At 56.8% G+C, this 22,943-nt stretch overlaps 1 protein-coding gene across 1 annotated transcript; it reads right to left on the reverse strand.

The window, feature by feature from the left end:
- Positions 1-809: 809 nt before the first annotated feature.
- Positions 810-22,734, reverse strand: Eppk1 (epiplakin 1). Its single transcript, XM_028870892.2, is given in 3 exon segments — positions 810-6,329; positions 6,332-16,048; positions 22,620-22,734. Coding segments are annotated over 2 exon segments (14,979 nt in total). The 5' UTR covers positions 16,002-16,048; positions 22,620-22,734; the 3' UTR covers positions 810-1,020.
- Positions 22,735-22,943: the final 209 nt, after the last annotated feature.

The raw sequence follows: 22,943 nt of genomic DNA on the forward strand, positions 1-22,943 counted from the left end.
TACTCAGTGGTAGAGCGCTTGCCTAGCAAGCCCAAAGCCCTGGGTTCGGTCCTCAGCTCTGAAAATAAAAAACCAAAACAACAAAACAAAAGCAAAGCCTCAAATCATTCAAGATAATGGGAATTCAGGCCACATATAAACACATCCTGGCCAATTATCTGCCAGGGCAGTTGGTTAGCTAGTCCCTACTGGGGGGGGGGGGGCGACCCACAAGACTGAGTGGCACACAGGACATCATAAGAAGCTGATGGTTGCTGCTCGGCACACAATGAGGGGTCCAAAATACAGGCGCAAGTAGTACAGCCATGAATTAAAACAGAGAAGTTAGCTGAGGAGAAATGAGTTCCTACAAAATTCATTTTATTGTCAGAAATCATTTATTATCAAAAGACATGTATGCACTAAAAACCATAACTGCTGAGATGATTCAGTAGAATATGGAGAAAGGGTAAGCAACATCACACAACATACAGAAGGCAAGTCAAGGCAGATCACATACAAAGTGCCCATATTTTAAGTGCGGAAGATCTTTGTGAAGTATGGTGGCTTACACCCACAATCCCAGTGCTTAAGAGACCAAGGAAGGAAGATCACCAGGGGGTTTGAGAGCAGTGTAGACTGCATGGCCAGAGCTGATGGTACAATCTAGAACACAATAAGAGCATGTATTAGAAGACCACCCCTTCAACTCCTTGTTCGCACTAAAACACACGCACACACACACACACACACACACAGAGAGAGAGAGAGAGAGAGAGAGAGAGAGAGAGAGAGAGAGAGAGAGAGAGATTGTAGTGAAAACACAAACAAACCAAAACCACAAGAAGTCTGCAGAGGAAAAACAACAAAAACAGGGAAGCCATACATGGGAAAATAAAACCAGGAACCATAGAAAGAAATGAGCATAACCTAAAATTAAACCCTGATAAAGAAGAGATAGAAGTATACAGAGATGATGATTATCTACCTAAAGGACTAGGAAAGCACAGAAGTACCTTTAAGAAAGTAAAATAAAAACATTCAGCGCTTAGAGATGGAGAGAAACAATAAGCCAGTCTCTGGGTCAGGAGTGGCTCTCTGCAACAGCTGTAGGTAAGTGAGATTCTCATGTGTGTTGGGGTCAAAGAAGCCCTTGGTATCATCACCAGGATCTGCCAAAATGCTGTTCATCTCCTCATCAAAGTAGCCACGTTGGTAGGCCACATCCACCGGCACACGGTGGCTGTGTACGGGGTCGATGACGCCACCCGTGGCAATCTGGGCCTCCAGCAGGCGGATGCCATGATTCTTGACTATGAGATCCCTCTGCATGGCCTGGAAGAGGGAGATCTGCTCCCCAGTGTAGGGGTCCGTGTAGCCAGTGACAGCGCGCTCAGCAGACAGCAGCTTCTCTTGGATCTCGCCACCCACCACGCCTGCTGCCACAGCTTCGCTCACAGATAGTCTGCGGTTGAGCACTGGGTCAATGATAAAGCCGGTGGCTGCCTGAGCCTCCAACAATACCAGGGCTGTGCCAGGCCTCAGTACACCCTTCCACATGGCCTGATAGATGCTCATCTTCTGCTGACGGCCAGGCTCTCCCCGGACGGGCACCAGGACACCCGCAATGCAGCTGGTGCCTTCCAGGTAGCGCTTGACAGAATCCATCTCAGTCACCTCTTGAAGGGTCTTGGTCCCTTGTGCCAGTTCCCTCAGGGTCTCGGGGTCTATGATCCCAGATGTTTGCATCTCTGATGCAGATACCTGGCGCCTCAGACCCCGGAAAGACACCCTGCTGAGCCGATCTTCTGTCTCCTCGATGACCTGGGTAAGAATGGTGATGAGGTCATGCAGACCCAGGGTACCAGCCAGGTGCTGGGCAAGGAGTTCCTCTCGGCGGGTCTCACTCAGGTATGAGGAGAATAGGACCTGCCACACTGAAACTGGCTTGCCACGGAACTGCCCTCGCTGCACCTCCATGGTGGCGGCACGCAGAGCCTGCTCCTGATTCTGCCTGGCAATGTCCTCTACCTTGTCCTTGTCTGGGAAGGTGCCTGAGCTTCTGGGCCCAGTCTCCTGTTGCTGAAGTGAGGCAACAGTCAGCTTTGGACTGGACTCCTGAGTCTCCTCGGCTTCCTCAATGATGGTGGTCAGTCTTCGGGTCAGCATGGGCAGAGTCAGTTTCCCAGAGCTGAACTGGGCCAGAAGATCCTTCCGGGTGTCCATGTTCACATAGTTGGAAGTCAGAACGTCCCAAACTGGAACCCCTCGGCCTCGGAGATGACCCACCTTTACCTCCATGGTGGCCTTACCCAGGGTTCTTTGGGGATCTACAGGTGGGCCCCCATCCTTGGTTCCCCGGGCCAGCAGTGAGATGAGGGTGGTACTCATATCCTGAACGGTGAGCCCACCAGCTTGGTAGCGACGCAGCAGGTCCTGGCGCAGGCTCTCGGGCACCTCGCGGTAGAAGAGAAGCTCCCAGACAGAGATGCTTTGGCCCTGAAAGTCGCCTGTGCCTGGGGTCACTCGGGCTTCACGAAGGGCACGTCTCAGTTCCTCACTCAGCTGGTGCACAGTGGATCCCTTCTCTGCCAGCTGCAGCATGTAGAAGCCAGTCTCTGGATCCCGCACGCAGCGCCGAAGCAGCTGTAGGTAGGTGAGGTTCTCGTGTGTGTTGGGGTCGAAGAAGCCCTTGGTATCATCACCAGGATCTGCCAAGATGCTGTTCATCTCCTGGTCAAAGTAGCCACGTTGGTAGGCCACATCCACGGGCACACGGTGGCTGTGTATGGGGTCGATGACGCCACCCGTGGCAATCTGGGCCTCCAGCAGGCGGATGCCATGGTCCTTGACGATGAGGTCCCTCTGCATGGCCTGGAAGAGGGAGATCTGCTCCCCAGAGTAGGGGTCCCTGTAGCCAGTGACAGCTCGCTCAGCGGACAGCAGCTTCTCTTGGACCTCGCCACCCACCACGCCTGCTGCCACGGCCTCCTCCACAGAGAGTTTGCGGTTGAGCACTGGATCAATGATGAAGCCGGTGGCCGCCTGAGCCTCCAGCAGTACCAGGGATGTCCCAGGCCTCAGCAAGCCCTTCCACATGGCCTGATAGATGCTCATCTTCTGCTGACGGCCAGGCTCTCCCTGGACGGGCACCAGGACACCCGCAATGCAGCTGGTGCCTTCCAGGTAGCGCTTGACAGAATCCATCTCAGTCACCTCTTGAAGGGTCTTGGTCCCTTGTGCCAGTTCCCGCAGGGTCTCGGGGTCTATGATCCCAGATGTTTGCATCTCTGATGCAGATACCTGGCGCCTCAGACCCCGGAAAGACACCTTGCTGAGCCGATCTTCTGTCTCCTCGATGACCTGGGTAAGAATGGTGATGAGGTCATGCAGACCCAGGGTACCAGCCAGGTGCTGGGCAAGGAGTTCCTCTCGGCGGGTCTCACTCAGGTATGAGGAGAATAGGACCTGCCACACTGAAACTGGCTTGCCACGGAACTGCCCACGCTGCACCTCCATGGTGGCAGCACGCAGAGCCTGCTCCTGATTCTGCCTGGCAATGTCCTCCACCTTGTCCTTGTCTGGGAAGGTGCCTGAGCTTCTGGCCTCATTCTCCTGTTGCTTAAGTGAGGCAACAGTCAGCTTTGGATTGGATTCCTGAGTCTCCTCAGCTTCCTCAATGATGGTGGTCAGTCTTCGGGTCAGCATGGGCAGAGTCAGTTTCCCAGAGCTGAACTGGGCCAGAAGATCCTTCCGGGTGTCCATGTTCACATAGTTGGAAGTCAGAACGTCCCAAACTGGCACCCCTCGGCCTCGGAGATGACCCACTCTTACCTCCATGGTGGCCTTACCCAGGGTTCCTTGGGGATCTACAGGTGGGCTCCCATCCTTGGTTCCCCGGGCCAGCAGTGAGATGAGGGTGGTACTCATATCCTGAACGGTGAGCCCACCAGCTTGGTAGCGGCGCAGCAGGTCCTGGCGCAGGCTCTCGGGCACCTCGCGGTAGAAGAGAAGCTCCCAGACAGAGATGCTTTGGCCCTGGAAGTCGCCTGTGCCTGGGGTCACTCGGGCTTCACGAAGGGCACGTCTCAGTTCCTCACTCAGCTGGTGCACAGTGGATCCCTTCTCTGCCAGCTGCAGCATGTAGAAACCAGTCTCTGGATCCCGCACGCAGCGCCGAAGCAGCTGTAGGTAAGTGAGGTTCTCGTGTGTGTTGGGGTCGAAGAAGCCCTTGGTATCATCACCAGGATCTGCCAAGATGCTGTTCATCTCCTGGTCAAAGTAGCCACGTTGGTAGGCCACATCCACGGGCACACGGTGGCTGTGTACGGGGTCAATGACGCCACCCGTGGCAATCTGGGCCTCCAGCAGGCGGATGCCATGGTCCTTCACAATGAGGTCCCTCTGCATGGCCTGGAAGAGGGATATCTGCTCCCCAGAGTAGGGGTCCCTGTAGCCAGTCACAGCTCGCTCAGCTGACAGGAGCTTCTCTTGGACCTCGCTACCCACCACGCCTGCTGCCACGGCCTCCTCCACAGACAGTTTGCGGTTGAGCACTGGATCGATGATGAAGCCGGTGGCCGCCTGTGCCTCCAGCAGTACCAGGGAGGTACCAGGCCTCAGCAAGCCCTTCCACATGGCCTGATAGATGCTCATCTTCTGCTGACGGCCAGGCTCTCCCTGGACGGGCACCAGGACACCCGCAATGCAGCTGGTGCCTTCCAGGTAGCGCTTGACAGAATCCATCTCAGTCACCTCTTGAAGGGTCTTGGTCCCTTGTGCCAGTTCCCTCAGGGTCTCGGGGTCTATGATCCCAGATGTTTGCATCTCTGATGCAGATACCTGGCGCCTCAGACCCCGGAAAGACACCCTGCTGAGCCGATCTTCTGTCTCCTCGATGACCTGGGTAAGAATGGTGATGAGGTCATGCAGACCCAGGGTACCAGCCAGGTGCTGGGCAAGGAGTTCCTCTCGGCGGGTCTCACTCAGGTATGAGGAGAATAGGACCTGCCACACTGAAACTGGCTTGCCACGGAACTGCCCTCGCTGCACCTCCATGGTGGCGGCACGCAGAGCCTGCTCCTGATTCTGCCTGGCAATGTCCTCTACCTTGTCCTTGTCTGGGAAGGTGCCTGAGCTTCTGGGCCCAGTCTCCTGTTGCTGAAGTGAGGCAACAGTCAGCTTTGGACTGGACTCCTGAGTCTCCTCGGCTTCCTCAATGATGGTGGTCAGTCTTCGGGTCAGCATGGGCAGAGTCAGTTTCCCAGAGCTGAACTGGGCCAGCAGCTCCTTCCGGGTGTCCACGTTCACATAGTTGGATGTCAGAACGTCCCAAACTGGCACACCTTGTCCCCGGAGATGACCCACCTTTACCTCCATGGTGGCCTTACCCAGGGTTCCTTGGGGATCTACAGGTGGGCTCCCATCCTTGGTTCCCCGGGCCAGCAGTGAGATGAGGGTGGTACTCATATCCTGAACGGTGAGCCCACCAGCTTGGTAGCGGCGCAGCAGGTCCTGGCGCAGGCTCTCGGGCACCTCGCGGTAGAAGAGAAGCTCCCAGACAGAGACGCTTTGGCCCTGGAAGTCGCCTGTGCCTGGGGTCACTCGGGCTTCACGAAGGGCACGTCTCAGTTCCTCACTCAGCTGGTGCACAGTGGATCCCTTCTCTGCCAGCTGCAGCATGTAGAAGCCAGTCTCTGGATCCCGCACGCAGCGCCGAAGCAGCTGTAGGTAGGTGAGGTTCTCGTGTGTGTTGGGGTCGAAGAAGCCCTTGGTATCATCACCAGGATCTGCCAAAATGCTGTTCATCTCCTGGTCAAAGTAGCCACGTTGGTAGGCCACATCCACGGGCACACGGTGGCTGTGTACGGGGTCGATGACGCCACCCGTGGCGATCTGGGCCTCCAGCAGGCGGATGCCATGGTCCTTGACTATGAGGTCCCTCTGCATGGCCTGGAAGAGGGAGATCTGCTCCCCAGTGTAGGGGTCCCTGTAGCCAGTGACAGCCCGCTCAGCGGACAGCAGCTTCTCTTGGACCTCGCCACCCACCACGCCTGCTGCCACGGCCTCCTCCACAGAGAGTTTGCGGTTGAGCACTGGATCGATGATGAAGCCGGTGGCCGCCTGAGCCTCCAGCAGTACCAGGGATGTGCCAGGCCTCAGCAAGCCCTTCCACATGGCCTGATAGATGCTCATCTTCTGCTGACGGCCAGGCTCTCCCTGGACGGGCACCAGGACACCCGCAATGCAGCTGGTGCCTTCCAGGTAGCGCTTGACAGAATCCATCTCAGTCACCTCTTGCAGGGTCTTGGTCCCTTGTGCCAGTTCCCTCAGGGTCTCGGGGTCTATGATCCAGATGTTTGCATCTCAGATGCAGATACCTGGCGCCTCAGACCCTGGAAAGACACCCTGCTGAGCCGATCTTCTGTCTCCTCGATGACCTGGGTAAGAATGGTGATGAGGTCATGCAGACCCAGGGTACCAGCCAGGTGCTGGGCAAGGAGTTCCTCTCGGCGGGTCTCACTCAGGTATGAGGAGAATAGGACCTGCCACACTGAAACTGGCTTGCCACGGAACTGCCCACGCTGCACCTCCATGGTGGCGGCACGCAAAGCCTGCTCCTGATTCTGCCTGGCAATGTCCTCCACCTTGTCCTTGTCTGGGAAGGTGCCTGAGCTTCTGGCCCCAGTCTCCTGTTGCTGAAGTGAGGCAACAGTCATCTTTGGACTGGACTCCTGAGTCTCCTCGGCTTCCTCAATGATGGTGGTCAGTCTTCGGGTCAGCATGGGCAGAGTCAGTTTCCCAGAGCTGAACTGGGCCAGAAGATCCTTCCGGGTGTCCACGTTCACATAGTTGGAAGTCAGAACGTCCCAAACGGGAACCCCTCGGCCTCGGAGATGACCCACCTTTACCTCCATGGTGGCCTTACCAAGGGTTCCTTGGGGATCTACAGGTGAGCTCCCATCCTTGGTTCCCCGGGCCAGCAGTGAGATGAGGGTGGTACTCATATCCTGAACGGTGAGCCCACCAGCTTGGTAGCGGCGCAGCAGGTCCTGGCGCAGGCTCTCGGGCACCTCGCGGTAGAAGAGAAGCTCCCAGACAGAGACGCTTTGGCCCTGGAAGTCGCCTGTGCCTGGGGTCACTCGGGCTTCACGAAGGGCACGTCTCAGTTCCTCACTCAGCTGGTGCACAGTGGATCCCTTCTCTGCCAGCTGCAGCATGTAGAAGCCAGTCTCTGGATCCCGCACGCAGCGCCAAAGCAGCTGTAGGTAGGTGAGGTTCTCGTGTGTGTTGGGGTCGAAGAAGCCCTTGGTATCATCACCAGGATCTGCCAAAATGCTGTTCATCTCCTGGTCAAAGTAGCCACGTTGGTAGGCCACATCCACGGGCACACGGTGGCTGTGTACGGGGTCGATGACGCCACCCGTGGCGATCTGGGCCTCCAGCAGGCGGATGCCATGGTCCTTGACTATGAGGTCCCTCTGCATGGCCTGGAAGAGGGAGATCTGCTCCCCAGTGTAGGGGTCCCTGTAGCCAGTGACAGCTCGCTCAGCTGATAGCAGCTTCTCTTGGACCTCGCCACCCACCACGCCTGCTGCCACGGCCTCCTCCACAGAGAGTTTGCGGTTGAGCACTGGATCGATGATGAAGCCGGTGGCCGCCTGAGCCTCCAGCAGTACCAGGGATGTGCCAGGCCTCAGCAAGCCCTTCCACATGGCCTGATAGATGCTCATCTTCTGCTGACGGCCAGGCTCTCCCTGGACGGGCACCAGGACACCCGCAATGCAGCTGGTTCCTTCCAGGTAGCGCTTGACAGAATCCATCTCAGTCACCTCTTGAAGGGTCTTGGTCCCTTGTGCCAGTTCCCTCAGGGTCTCGGGGTCTATGATCCCAGATGTTTGCATCTCAGATGCAGATACCTGGCGCCTCAGACCCCGGAAAGACACCCTGCTGAGCCCATCTTCTGTCTCCTCGATGACCTGGGTAAGAATGGTGATGAGGTCATGCAGACCCAGGGTACCAGCCAGGTGCTGGGCAAGGAGTTCCTCTCGGCGGGTCTCACTCAGGTATGAGGAGAATAGGACCTGCCACACTGAAACTGGCTTGCCACGGAACTGCCCACGCTGCACCTCCATGGTGGCGGCACGCAGAGCCTGCTCCTGATTCTGCCTGGCAATGTCCTCCACCTTGTCCTTGTCTGGGAAGGTGCCTGAGCTTCTGGCCACAGTCTCCTGTTGCTGAAGTGAGGCAACAGTCTTCTTTGGACTGGACTCCTGAGTCTCCTCGGCTTCCTCAATGATGGTGGTCAGTCTTCGGGTCAGCATGGGCAGAGTCAGTTTCCCAGAGCTGAACTGGGCCAGCAGCTCCTTCCGGGTGTCCACGTTCACATAGTTGGAAGTCAGAACGTCCCAAACTGGCACCCCTTGTCCCCGGAGATGACCCACTTTTACCTCCATGGTGGCCTTACCAAGGGTTTTTTGGGGATCTACAGGTGGGCTCCCATCCTTGGTTCCCCGGGCCAGCAGTGAGATGAGGGTGGTACTCATATCCTGAACGGTGAGCCCACCAGCTTGGTAGCGGCGCAGCAGGTCCTGGCGCAGGCTCTCGGGCACCTCGCGGTAGAAGAGAAGCTCCCAGACAGAGATGCTTTGGCCCTGGAAGTCGCCTGTGCCTGGGGTCACTCGGGCTTCACGAAGGGCACGTCTCAGTTCCTCACTCAGCTGGTGCACAGTGGATCCCCTCTCTGCCAGCTGCAGCATGTAGAAGCCAGTCTCTGGATCCCGCACGCAGCGCCGAAGCAGCTGTAGGTAGGTGAGGTTCTCGTGTGTGTTGGGGTCGAAGAAGCCCTTGGTATCATCACCAGGATCTGCCAAGATGCTGTTCATCTCCTGGTCAAAGTAGCCACGCTGGTAGGCCACATCCACGGGCACACGGTGGCTGTGTACAGGGTCGATCACACCACCCGTGGCAATCTGGGCCTCCAGCAGGCGGATGCCATGGTCCTTGACTATGAGGTCCCTCTGCATGGCCTGGAAGAGGGATATCTGCTCCCCAGTGTAGGGGTCCCTGTAGCCAGTGACAGCTCGCTCAGCTGACAGCAGCTTTTCCTGGACCTCGCCACCCACCACGCCTGCTGCCACGGCCTCCTCCACAGACATTCTTCGGTCATGCACTGGATCGATGATGAAGCCGGTGGCCGCCTGAGCCTCCAGCAGTACCAGGGCTGTGCCAGGCCTCAGTAAGCCCTTCCACATGGCCTGATAGATGCTCATCTTCTCCTGACGGCCAGGCTCTCCCCGGACGGGCACCAGGACACCCGCAATGCAGCTGGTGCCCTTGAGGTATTTTTTTACATCTTCATTTCTTTCGATCTGGTCTACTGTGGTTCTTCCTTCCTCCAGGTCCTTCAGAGTCTGTCTTGTGATGACCGCTGAGCTGAGCAATTCCTCTGCTGTGACCTGCGTCCGTAGTCCTCGGAACCAGATCTGCCTGTTTTTCCCCTCCTTCTCTGCAATCATTTGCAGAATAACTTCTACTACTTTCTTCAGGGCCCGGGCTGTGTTCTCTTTGTACAACTTCACCAGTTCAATCTTTTTCTCCTCTGACACATACTCCGAGTTCAGCAGCTCCCACACCGATCGCCTCTGGCCTCTGTACCTCCCCACCGTCACCTCCACCTGCTCTGCCTCCAGAGCCCTTTTGGTGGCCTCGTCGACATACTCCATGTCCTTTTTGTCCTTGACCACTGGGAACAGAGCCCAGCCTGACTTCTCCTCTCTCTGGCACCTGTCCTGGAGCTCCTGGTAGGTGACCTTCTCCTGGGTGTTGGGATCCACAAACCTTTTCCTCATGAGCTTCTGATCAGCTATGAGTACCACTGTCTCATCACCCAGACAGCCGCGCCTGCACGCCGTGTCCAGGGGGACTCGGTGGTGGTGCGCAGGGTCAATGACCCCGCCTGTGGCCACCTGTACCTCCAGCAGCCTCAGGGCCTCCTCCCTCCTCACCAACTTCTTCTCCATGGCCTGGAAGAGTGGGATGGTCTCCCCTGTGGCTGGGTCTTTGTAGCCCTTAGCTGCCTTCTCAGCGTTCAAAAGCCTTTCTCTCAGGTCTTCGCCCACCAGGCCAGCGGCTATGGCCTCGTCCACCCCCAGCCTCTGGTGGCTGCGGGGGTCCATGAGATACCCAGTAGCAGCCTGTGCCTCCAGCAACTGGGCTGCAAATCCTGCTGGGATGAGCTCTTCCTTGCTGGCCTCATAGAAGCTCATTACCTCCTGGGTGACGGGTGCCGTCACCCCAGCAATGCAGCTGCTGCCTTCCAGGTAGGGCTTGACCTGCTCCAGCTGGCGGAGATCCTGGCACCCTCTGTCTCCACTGTGAAGCCCATCCAGGGTCTTCTTATCAAGGATCCCAGAGTTGAACAGTTCCGCAGCGGTCACGTCACCATGGATGCCTGCCACCTTGAATACTTGGTTTTGCTTCTCTGTTTCTTCCACGGCGGCGGTGATAACCTCCAGCAGTTCCTCGAGGCTTTTGTTCTGGGCTCTGTACTCCTGCAAAAGCTTCCTTTTCCTTCCTTCTGTGAAGTACTGTGACGACAGCAGGTCCCACACCGACACCGTCTGGCCTGCAAACTTCCCGACGTACATTTTCACAGTTCTGGATCGCAGAGCTTTTCTTGTGGCCTCGTCAACGTACGCGTAGTTTTCTCCCTTCTTTACAATTTCCAACATGTACAGGCCCGTCTCGGGGTCCTCCACACAGCGCTCCAGCAGCTGCAGGTAGGTGAGGTTCTCGTGCGTGTTGGGGTCGAAGAAGCCCTTGGTGTCGTCACTCGGGTCAGCCAAGATGCGGTTCATCTCCTCATCGAAGTAGCCACGCTGGTAGGCCACGTCCACGGGCACGCGGTGGCTGTGCACAGGGTCGATGATGCCACCCGTGGCAATCTGGGCCTCCAGCAGGCGGATGCCATGGTCCCTGACGATGAGCTCCCTCTGCATGGCCTGGAAGAGGGAGATCTGCTCCCCAGTGTAGGGGTCCGTGTAGCCGGTGACAGCACGCTCAGCTGACAGCAGCTTCATATAGGTTTCCTTGCCAAACATCCCTGCCTGGAAGGCCTGCTCTACCGTTAGCTTCCGGTTCTCCACAGGGTCGATGATGTAACCGGTGGCTGCCTGGGCCTCGAGCAGCACCAGGGCTGTGCCTGGCCTCAGAATGTGCCTTCTCAAGGCCTCTGGGATACTCATCTTCTCTTTTGTACCCCGAATAAGGACCCCAGCGATGAAGTTGCCACCTTCCAGGGACCTCTTCACACTGTCCATCTCTGTCACCTCCTGGACCGTCCTCTTCCCCTGATTGAGCTCATCCAGTGTCTGCTTGTTGATCAGCTGGGACCTAAACAAGTCCCCAGCGGAGACCTGTTTCCGGAGCCCTTTGAAGGTGGCCTGTGGGGGCTGCTTCTCCGCAGCCTCCACCAGAGTGGTGACCATGCTGATGACCTGCCGCAGGGCAGCAGCCCGCCCGGAACAACAAAGTGCCACCAGTTCCCGCCGCTTTTCAGCTCCAACATACTCAGAGTGTAGCAGGTCCCAGAGGGACACGCTGTGTCCTTGGAACCTCCCCATGCCGATGGGCACCTTCATCGCCCTCAGTGCCACTGCGGTGTGGTCGTCCACTTCAAGCACAGTCTCCTGGGGCAGTGGTAGCAGCCGCAGGCCAGTGTCAGCATCCAGCACGCAGAGTTCCTTGAGCTGATGGTATGTCACCTTTTCACGGGCGTTGGGATCAAAGAAGAGTTTGTTTTCCTCCTCAGGGGCAGTCAGCACCCGGCATGTCTGCTCATCCAGGAGGCCAAGCTTGCAGGCCACTGCCTGGGGCAGGTGCACTCCATGGACAGGGTCCACAACACCCCCCGTGGCCAGCTGGACTTGTAGGAGAGGAAAGGCCTCACTCTTGGGGACAAGTCCCTTCTCCATGGCCTGCCATAGAGAAAGGGAGCCTCCCGAGTAAGGGTCTGAGTATCCTGTGACAGCTCTCTCTGCCTGCTGAAGCTGTTCACTCAGCTCCCGGCCTACCAGGCCGGCCTTCACTGCACCCTCCACTGACAATCTCTGGTTGGTTAGTGGGTTGACGAGGAAGCCAGATGCCACTTGGGCCTCCAGCAGCTGCTGGCCCAGGCCTGTGGGCAGGAGGCCATCCCTTACAGCCTGGGCAATGCTCAACTTGGTCCCCGAGGGCTGCAGAAGCACGCCGGCCACACAGCCTGTGCCCCAGAGGCAGGCCTTCAGAGCAGGCTGTTTGGCTACCTCAGCAGGTGATTCTATGCCCTGGGCCAATGCTTCCAGTGTCTCTTGAGTAATAATACCAGTATCTCGTAGCCAAATGGCAGGGACCTCACCCCGCGGGCCTGGCACAGTGATGCGGGCCTGGGCCAGGAGCTTTGCTGCGTGTACCCAACTACGCACCATGTCCTGTAGCTGTGACACAGACATCTTCCCAACCCTCACATCCTCAAGGAAGCCCTTGCGCTGTTCCTCGGTAAAGTGGCAAGAGGTAAGCAGATCCCAGAGGGACAAACCATCCTCAGTGCCAGCTGATGCTTGCAGGGTCTCCTGGATCTCTGTGTCAGTGGGGATAACAGGAGCATCTTCCGTCAGGGGCAGGAGGTGAAGCCCGGAGGCTTTATCCTGGAGACACTGTTCCAGAAGCTGGGCGTAACTGGTGTGTCCCCGGCCATCAGGGGTGGGAAAGGTCTCAGGAGAGCTGGACAAGGCCACCTCCATCTCTTGATCAAGGCAGCCACGCTCGACTGCCACGGGCATGGGGAGGTGGAGGTGGGTTGTGGGATCAATGACTCCTCCTGTGGACACCTGGGCCTCTAACAGGCGGGTTGCCTGCTCCATAGGAACAAGGCCCTTCTTCATGGCCCTGAACAGGGGCACCTTTTTTCCAGAAAAGGGGTCTCTGTAGCCAGTGATAGACTGCTCTGCCCGCTTCAGCTTGCCATACACCTCTGCCCCCACCACTCCCCTGCTCACAGCCTCATCTACTGACAGGGTCTCCATGCCACAGGGGTCTGTGATGGCTCCGGTGGCCGCTTGGGCCTCCAGCAAGGCCAGTGCTACCCCAGGGGCCAGCAACTTCTGCTTCATGGCCTGGTAGAGACTGACCCGCTGGTTGGAGGGCTGTAACAGCACACCGCCCACGGTGCCTGAGCCCTGAAGGGACCTGTGAACATCATCCCTGTGAAGGAGGGAATCTGGGCTGAGCGCCCCGGTCAGCACCTGGTCCAGGAGCTCCTGGGTGATGATGCGGGCTTCGAAGAGCTGGTAGGCAGTGACCCGGCCCCTCAATGCAGGCAACGTGACATCCGCCCACCTCTTCATCTCTTTCTCCAGCAGCTGAGCGACCTGCTCCAGGGTGACCTTGCGCTGCCGATAACGCCGCAGCAGCTGCCTCCTCTGGTCCTCTCTGAAGTATTCCGAGTTAATGAGCTCCCAGGCGGACACTCGCTGCCCCCGGAACCGTCCGTATTTCACAAATAGCAGTAGGTTCTGGAGGGCCTGCCGAGTGGAGCTATCTACCAGTTGGGGTCGTGTGCTACTAAGCGGCAGGAGGTGCAGGCCCGTCTCGGAGTCATGCACACAGCGCTCCAGCAGCTGCAGGTAGGTGAGGTTCTCGTGTGTGTTGGGGTCGAAGAAACCCTTGGTGTCGTCAGATGGGTCCAACAGGATAGAGTTCAGCATCTGATCGAAGTAGCCACGCTGGTAGGCCACCTCCACGGGCACACGGTGACTGTGCACAGGGTCGATGACGCCACCGGTGGCGATCTGGGCCTCCAGCAGGCGGATGCCATGGTCCCTGACGATGAGCTCCCTCTGCATGGCCTGGAAGAGGGAGATCTGCTCCCCAGAGTAGGGGTCCGTGTAGCCGGTGACAGCGCGCTCGGCGGACAGCAGCTTTGCATATACATCAGGTCCGATGACACCAGCCCTTAGTGCCTCCTCCACAGAGTATCTCTTGTTCTCTTTTGGGTCAATGATAAAGCCTGTGGCGGCCTGGGCCTCAAGCAAGATCAGGGCAGTGCCGGGTCTGAGGAGCCCCTTGCTACGGGCCTCATAGATACTAAGGCGTTCCTGGGAGTCAGGTAGCAGTAGACCTGCAATGCATCCTGTGCCCTGCAGGTACCTCTGCACCGAGTCCAGGCTGCCCACATCCTGGGCTGAGGTCTGTCCTCGTTCCAGCTGCTCAAACAGGTCCTGGTTGATTATCTCAGCCTCCAACAGGTCTCCCGGGGTCACCGTGTCCCTCAACCCAGCAAAGGTGACTTTGGCAGTGGCTGCAGCCTGCTCAACAATGGCCTTCAGCTCAGCGGCCAGCTCCTCCATTGACAGGGCCCCTTTCTGGAACTGCTGGGCAAGCATTGCCCTCTGTTTAACGGGCACTGCCTCAAAAAAGAGCACTTCCCAGAGGGATACAGGCCGGCCCTGGAACCTCCCTACAGAGACGGAGGTTGTGGCTTTGCTCAAGGCCTGTCGAGTACAGTGATCAATAAATGTGGGTCCCTGGGGCTCCTTTGCATGGGGCTCTCCAGGGAGAGGGAGGAAGGCCAGCCCCGTCTCTGGGTCAGTGACAGAGCGGACCAACAGCTGTTCATAGCGAAGGCTGTCATGTGTGGTGGGATCTGAAAAGCTCATTGCCTGAGAGAGACGTTGCTGAGTCTCTTCATCCAGGCAGCCAAAGCGCAGGGCAGCCTCCAGGGGCAGCCGGAATCTGCGGGAGGGGCATATAAGCCCACCTGTGGCCAGCTGGGCATCCAGGAGGCGCAGAGCCAGCGGCTGGTCCACAAGCTCCTTCTTCATTGCCTGGAAAAGGGGGATGCGGGAGCCGCTGAAGGGGTCATAATACCCAGTTACTGCCTGCTCTGCAACCAGGAGCTGCTCATGGAGTTCTGGGCCGACCAGACCTTCCCTGACTGCCTCTTCCACCCACAGACGCTGACCTGTGGCGGGGTGCACAAGGGTGCGGGTAGCAGCCTGAGCCTCTAAGAGTTGTAGTGCAATGCTCTTTGAGAGCAAGTGTTCCCCTGCAGCCTGGAAGAAGCTCTTCTTGTGGCCTCCAGGCAGCAGGACAACCCCGGCCAACCCTCCAACGCCCTCCAGATAGCGTTGCACCTCCGGGCGTGTGCCCACATCTGACACCACCAGTGTGCCCTCCTGCAGGCCGCGGACTGTCTCCTCATCCAGTACTCCTGCCTCCAGCAGCATGGAGGCGCTGGCTGCTCCCCCCAGGGTGTGGAAGGTGGTCTTCAAGGGCAATAGGAGCAGCCCTGAGCTGGGGTCTTGTACACACCTACCCAACAGCATGCCGTATGGCAGCTGTTCCAAGGTATTGGGGTCAAGAAAACCTGGGGCATCCATGCTGGGCTCTGACTCCACCAGGCTGAGCCATGTCTCCTTGTCTAAAAGGCCCTGCTGGCAGGCTACCTCTGGGGGCACTCGTACACCTTGGGTTGGGTCCACCAGGCCCCCAGTAGCTAATTGGGCCTCCAGCCATCTCCTCCCCAGGGTCTTATCCACAATTTCCTTCCTGATGGCCTGGAAGAGGGCCAGCTTTCCACCCCCATAGGGGTCAGGATAGCCAGTAACTGCACGCTCAGCAGCCAACAATTTCTCCTTTAGCTCCAGGCCCACCAGACCCTGCCTTAGGGCCTCAGACACAGGAAGCATCTGGCCCTGGGCAAGGTCCACAAGGCCCCCAGTGGCTGCCTGGGACTCAAGCAAGGCCAGCCCAAGCCCAGTAGGCAGGAGGCCCTGCTTCATGGCATCATAGAAGCTCTGGGTCTGCCCTGAGGCCTCCACATACACCCCAGCAATACTTCCGGCTGTGGTAGGTGGGGCAGCCTCTGCTTGGGGCCTGGAATGGGTGCCGGCTTCCAACTGGTGCTTCATGATTTTAGGGACAATGGGCTGCTCAATGCCGTTGGCAATCACGACATCACGAGGAGGGGGTTGGCCGTTCATCACGGACAACTGGTGAGTGCAGAACTTGCTTAAGGTTCACGTGTGACCTGTAGGGAATAGAAAGACTCAGTCAGGGACCCTGAGTGGCTGGGCAGGTGGGAAAGATATGATTATGGGAATCAGGCACAGGTCCATCTAAACTGAGAGAGTCCCGAATCCACGTCCAGATGTGAGGACGGGAGGACCCCTGAGCAGCCACAGAGGTCCATGGTAGCCAAGGGCCTTCCAAGGGCATGAGCAAATCTCATTGTTGGGGGGAGAACACCCTGACCTGTAAGTCCCTTCAAGAGGGATTAAGCCAGGCTGCCCAAAGAACTCAGTACGGTCACAGTTTTGAGATCAGGCTGTGCCCTACTTTGAAGTTACACCATATGGTACAAAACAGTGTTTTTTTTTTTTCAGGTTGCGCCTTGCCCTAGGAGACTCCATTTTACAATTTGGCTTTTGCCATTTTGAGGGAAGCAGATTGCAGGCCCTGGGCGGATCCACAAACAGCACCATCTGTCTGTCAGGCACAGACTGGAATGACTTATTCCTGGGAGTAGAAAGGAAGGCACCTTGTAAATTTACCAGAGTGAACTGAGACTCTAGGCACGCACGGGTATATTAAAACCATAGCAGGGAAACCAGGCCCGAGAACTTATCAGACACACCAATCTGAGAAAAGGGTGTAATTCCCTCACCCGGATCCCACAAAGCGATGGGCGCCTAACACTGTGACGACCTGGCCTCACATCAACCAGTCACCGGATATCAAGGACCGGCAAGCAGAGGATGCCCCAACTGTGGCTGCAGCTTTGGCTTGACTTCACCCTCTGTCGTTGATGTACCCTACTTGACTCCGTGCTCATCCATCTTTTTGTCCCTCAGGACCCAGACCTGAACCTGCCATTTCCTGGTTTTGGACCCTGCCTTGGCCTTTCCCCTTGCCAACTCTACAGCTTTGTTCTCAAACCCTGCCTACAGCAGGCTCCCGCCTGGTCTCATTTGGCATCTTATTGATAGACTCTCAGAACTTGGGGGACTCTCTCTGAATCCAGCTGCAGCCCCTTTATCTTGCATTCGCTCTCTAAACCACACATATACATATAAATACATAAAGAGATTTACTGCGTGCTGAGTGAGAGACGATAAAAGTTGCTTTAGCAACTAAAATCGGAGTATCTTGATTGCCTCCACCTTGGCCAGATTGTGGAGTCAGTGGGATTATAGGGCAAATTCTTTGCATTTTGAAACTGCTGAACCTTGTGGAATTTGTTGTCATTCACTAAATTTTGACATTGTAGAAAGACACAGACATGTTTGTCCACATTTCTGGCATAGTGTACTCAACACACAGGGACCTGAGGTCAGCCAGAAACTGTACTCTCAGGACTCCCTGTGGATCATCTGGCCTCTACTCCAAGCCTCCAGGCTTCTAGTGCATAGGTCTTAGGGCCTTCCTAGTCACCCTCTTCCCCAGCCCTGCCTTAAACTCAGAAGATGTGTGTTGGATCTTCATGCCTGCATGTGTCCTGGGTCACTTGGATCCAGACCTCTAAGCGTCTGCCAAGGCTTAGGGTTTTGAGCTGGGCTGAATTGATTGCCCAGAAAGGCAACTCAAAGTCCTAACCTGCTGGACACAACTGTAACCTTATTTGGAAGCAGGATCTCTGTGGATGTAACTAAGATGAGATCATCCTGGAGCTCTGCTGGCCCCAATCCAATGCACCTGGCATCTCTAGACATGGCAGACTTGCTGAGGGAGAAGACAACCACCCTGTAAACTGAGCCTGTGCACTGTGCGCTCTTCGTCCACAGCCTCAGCGCTGCCAGAACATCCTCTCTGCTTAGGAGTTCGTCCAGGCTGGTCCTTGCATGAACTTTGGGAGGGGCCTGTCTACCCCTCCTCACACACACATTGGTATTGTGGAACTTAACAGACTCTGAATCTGTCACTGAGGTCAGATTCCTCTTGTAACAAGATTCTGCTCTGTCCTCATGTGACCAACGAATCAAGAGATTCTTGGCCTGTCCTTGGACAGCTAGCTGTCGCTTGAGCCAGTCAGTCCTAAAGTCTCAGCCTGTTCTGTGTCCCTCTGGACACAGAGCATCTAGTGCCCTTACACATCACCGCCCCGTCCCCCTTACACTCTGTTCTTTAAGATGCTTCAAAGGGTACAGCTGCCTGCTGGCTGCCCACTGGTCCATCTCACACCCATCTAAGTCCTCATGGCTTTGCCACGGCACCTCAAAGCTCACCCTGTCACTTCTCAGGCAGACTTCCTGCTCCTGTGGCCCAGGCTTCTGCACCATGCACACAGGAGCCCTCCATGTTATCATCAGCTACCTTCAAAGTTCCTCACCAATGTCTACACCACACATGAAATGGAGAAGACAGGGAAGTGGGAGCAAGGTTGACGGGTTGGGCAGCATGGCCAAGGCGGGTGCACAGCCTATCCTGTGGATGATAAGTCAGGCTTTGAGATCACATGATTCGGTAGAATAGACACTGTCCAACTTAGGGAGGCTTATGGGCAGATGGTCCCTCTAACCCCTTCAAGAATTGCCCTACCTGAGGGCCTGTGACAGGTTCAGCCCCTTGACTTGATTTGGGGGAGACTCGGCAGGCTATCAAGTCATGGCCCTTAGGGTTACTACTGAGATAGCATTCCAGCCACAGCTTTGGTAAAATGCCACTCTTCATTCCCTCCCTCAGGCTGGTCCTGAGCCTTCTGGGGTCGGGTAGGTATTCCTAGTGCCAAGCTGCCGCTCAGAGTCTCAGGCCTCAGGCCTACAACCAGGCAGACACCCAGACAGGGTCAGCAGTGCCCACCACCAGCCTGCAGCAGAGCAGCCAGAGACCAGGCTGCCAGCGTCGGGGCCACCGTTCAGCTCTTCAGGGGTGGGAGGTGTTTTCAGGGCGCAGTGTGGAGCAAGGAACAAGAGTGTCTAAGACACAATGGCAGGGTAAGATCACGAAAGACGGGGAGTGACCAGTTGGACAGCGGTGGAGGAAGGCCCAGGCAGCCACATTGTTAGGGACCCCAAACGAGACCAGTAAACCTCAACATGGCAGAACCCTTTGCCCAGGATACGTCCTGAGGCAGGGTGGTCAGGGCTCTAACGTGGGATGAATGTCTTGATTAATACATCCTAAACTCAAATCCATAGATTCCCTGGATGCCCATGTACTGTGAAAGAGTTCCTCCTCACAGTCAGCCTATATCCTGCAGTGGCCAATGCCTCCTACCTCCCACAACTTAGCCTAGGGGTCCGAAAGGAGGTCCAGGAACCGACCCAAGAGGGTGGCAGGGGATGAGCCAAGAATCAGATTGGCCAGGGAAGGGTTTCCCAGAACAGGGGACAGACAGGACACAGTGGTAAGGACCCTTGGACGCATAAACCTTTACCAGGCTGACTCGGAAGCCCGTGGAAGGCTGTGCCTCTCTAAAGAAAGCAACCCAGGCTTTGGCAGTGTGCTTGTAGTAGAGACTGACCCCAGGGCTCCCAGGCTCACCTTGACTTATCCATTAGGAAGGAAGTAGTAAGGGCCCACACACAGGACAACAAAGTCCAGGTGCTGATGATGACCTAAGGAGTCTGAGGAGGGGCAGTCAGATGGGTTCAGCCACACAGAGCCCCAGAAAGAACTAGAAGATCAGGTATCCCTAGACCAGGTGAAGGGGCTATCGACAGACTCATGAGTGAGTAAGAGCCCAAGTCCAGTGCCTGGGGTACAGCTGCCACCAGCCCCCAACTCCTGGACAAGAATGGACATCAAGTGAAATGGGTGTAAGGTCAGGCCAACTCTGGTGAAGGGGAGGTCACTCACTGACCATGCTTTGACAGCGATGTGGACCCTAGGACACCCACCAGCTCCTACAGCCTGAGAGTACTAGGGCCTCATATCAGCCTGGGGTGGTCACAGGGCTACTTTATGGTTGTCTCATGTCTTTAGGGAGAATAAATTAAGGAGTTCCTTGGCCATGGAGGATGAGGTAAGCTTCATGGAGGGGGAAAGCCAAGAGGACAGTAAAACTGGCCATGGCTCTTTTCACTGTCCAACCGAAGCTGCTGGTAACAGGGTGTAGGGACAGCTGCTAAAGGCACAGCCTAGACTCTGGCTCCCAGGTGACACCCTGCTGTCTAGGCACCATCCCTAGGACATAGTATTTCTATTCTAACAATTTATTTTATTTCATGTGCATTCGTGTTTTGCCTGCATGTATGTCTGTGTGAGTGTGTTGGGTCCCCTGGAACTGGAGTTAAAGACAGTTGTGAACTGCCATGTGGGTGCTGGGAATTGAACCCGGGTCCTCCAGAAGAGCAATCAGTGCTCTTAACCACTGAGCCATCTCCCCAGTCCCAGTATTTCTATTCTAAAACATAGATCCCCCTAGTGCTGGGTCCCAGAAGAGCTGCTCCGGCCCAGGAAGCAAGGCCTAGGAACAGTGGCCTACCCCCTGGGAAAGTGAGTTCCAGGGTCCATAGAAAAAGGACCACTTGTGAGGGCAGACCTGACTGGCAGGGGAGAGGGGCCACTACACCATGGATGTAGCGGTCCTCGTCGCCACGTGGCGGCTGACAGTAAATGAGAGTATACAGCTACTCTGGCCAAAGAGAAGACTCCCAGGGAAGAGGGTCTGGATGCCCCAGTGACCCCAACCTAACGGTTGCAGTGAGTCAATGGTATTTTTTTTTTCTAGATGATTGGAAGAGATAACAAATGCCCAGCATGGCCTGAAAGCCACAACAGGACCAGGCCCATCCCACAGACTTTCTCCTCCTGCACTTCCTCAAGAAGGCACCCAATGGCATCGGAGAGACTGGTCCTGAGGTGTGACCGTGGTAGACACAGGAGACAAATTAGATAACACAGCAGGACCAGCCTCTCCCACCAACTTGCCTCCTGTCCCCTCCACGGCCGTGTCCTGAGACCACCCTTAATGACTCATCCCAGACTCTGCTTCGCAACATGGCTTTAAGGTACCTTTGTCGCCCACCTACGAAGCACTGAGGTGGAGGAAACCATGCATGTGCTGCCCAGGACAGGGAAGAGCACAGGGAGAGGCCCACGGGTGGTAGAGGCTGGGTCCCTGTCCCTTGACATGTGGCTGGATGAAGGGGGGGAATCCAGGACAAGCCGTTCGCTGGCCAGCAAAGGTGGGACACAGAACCTTAGGGCCGTAGACGACACAGAAAGTGCCAGACAGGCATGGTCTTGAGTGGCTCCTGACCTGGTCACGGACAGCCAGCCCTAACAAGCATGCTCTGTGCGGAAGGGCAAGGCCCGTGTGAAAAGCCAACACAAGCTCAAGCAAGCCGCTCGAGTTCACTGAACAAAGAGGAGATTCAGGGTGGGAAGCCACTGACAAAGATCCAGAGAGCGAGGACTCTGGGGAAGGGGTGGGGCCCAGAGACTGAGTCCTGGTGTGTGAGATGCAGCCTGTGGTTGGCAGGCACTCCCTGTTGGCTTGTGGGTGACCTTGGACCTGGTATGACTCTCCCTGGGCCCTGCCCCTTTCCAGGAGGGTAGGGGAGTAGACACTTGGCAACCGCAGTGGTTGCCTGGGAAGACAACCAGATATATGGGTCAAGAATTTGAGGGGTATACAGAGCTCCATCAAGAAGGGCAAGAGATCCAGGAAGTGTCAATTAAAAGCAAAGGATCGGGGTCCCAGGTCTGTGACCGTAGTCGAAGTCCCCATAAACTCCCCTGGCAAAAAGAGCTATAAGTCCTTCCTGTCTCCCTAGAGGCCCACCACAGGCTACCCCAGCTGCCGAGAGGAAAAAAGGGTCATTTCTGAGCCGGGTGGGTCAGCATCCCAGGGGCATCAGATACCACCTGTCACCACACTGAAGGGTGGGCTCTCCCCCCAGGCCGTGACAAAGATAGGCACAAGGTCCTGCTGCTGCTGCTGCTGCTGCACTGAGCTAGATCAGAAGAGAATGAGGAGGCCGGTCAGACTCAGCCCAGCGCACATGGAGACAGAAAACGTGGCCTCTGCCCCACTGTGAGAAGCACGAGGGAGGACACCAACTGTACCTTGCCCGAAAGACAGACGTCAACGACCCTGCGCAAGCTTGGCGTGAGAAGCGAGTGGGGGGTAGGAACACAGCCCTGCCTCTTCTTCCCAGGGTCCTGATACCACCACCCAAGGGGCCATCCCTGGGGCTGCTCACCCTGGACAGCTGGTAGCTCCTCCTGGAGCCCGCATGGCCTCCCTCAGCCAATCAGGGCTGCCAGGAGCCTCTAGATGGTCAGCCCAATTGCTTCTCATAGGATTCCCCACCACTAACCTCACTTCTTGCAAAAGGGGTACAAGGAGTACCCCACCTGCAGGGCGAAACAGCACACCACGTAACCTGCTGGAACCACTAGACACTCCCCCGCCACACACACACACACACACACACACACACACACACACACACACACACACACGCCCCGACTGCACAGCAGCCTGGCAAGGGCCTCAGTTTCCCCACCCCAAGGGCTCAGGGGCTTCCCGCCTCTAATCCTGAGCTCAGATTGCCCAGAAGTCTGGGCCCCTGGGTCGCTCACTATGTGGGTGGCCTCTGGCTCCCGCAGGTATTTCAGTTTCGTTTCCCCAACCTGCCCTTATTTTCCCCCACCTGCTGCGTGTGACAAGGGCTGGTGCGGCGGCGTCCGCGGTCTCTCTGCTCCCTCCACACCCGAGCCCCGCGCCACAAGCATTTAAATCTGCGTGGCCCCTCCTTAGGGTGACCCAAGTCCCTTCCCCATTGAGGGCGGTAGGCGGGGCTGAGGCCCGGCTGGGCACGGACCAGACAGGTGGAGTGGGCAGGTGAGCGCGAACCATGGCACGGGGCGGGGCTACCTCTGAGCGGCTCCTGCGGGGAGAGGCTGCTCAGTTGCGAAGTCCCTCCCCTCCCTCCCTCCCTACGCGAAAGTCACTGAACAAGAATTCAGGGCAGGCG

This window comes from Peromyscus leucopus, chromosome 20, assembly GCF_004664715.2.
Source record: "Peromyscus leucopus breed LL Stock chromosome 20, UCI_PerLeu_2.1, whole genome shotgun sequence".
Lineage (NCBI taxonomy): Eukaryota > Metazoa > Chordata > Mammalia > Rodentia > Cricetidae > Peromyscus > Peromyscus leucopus.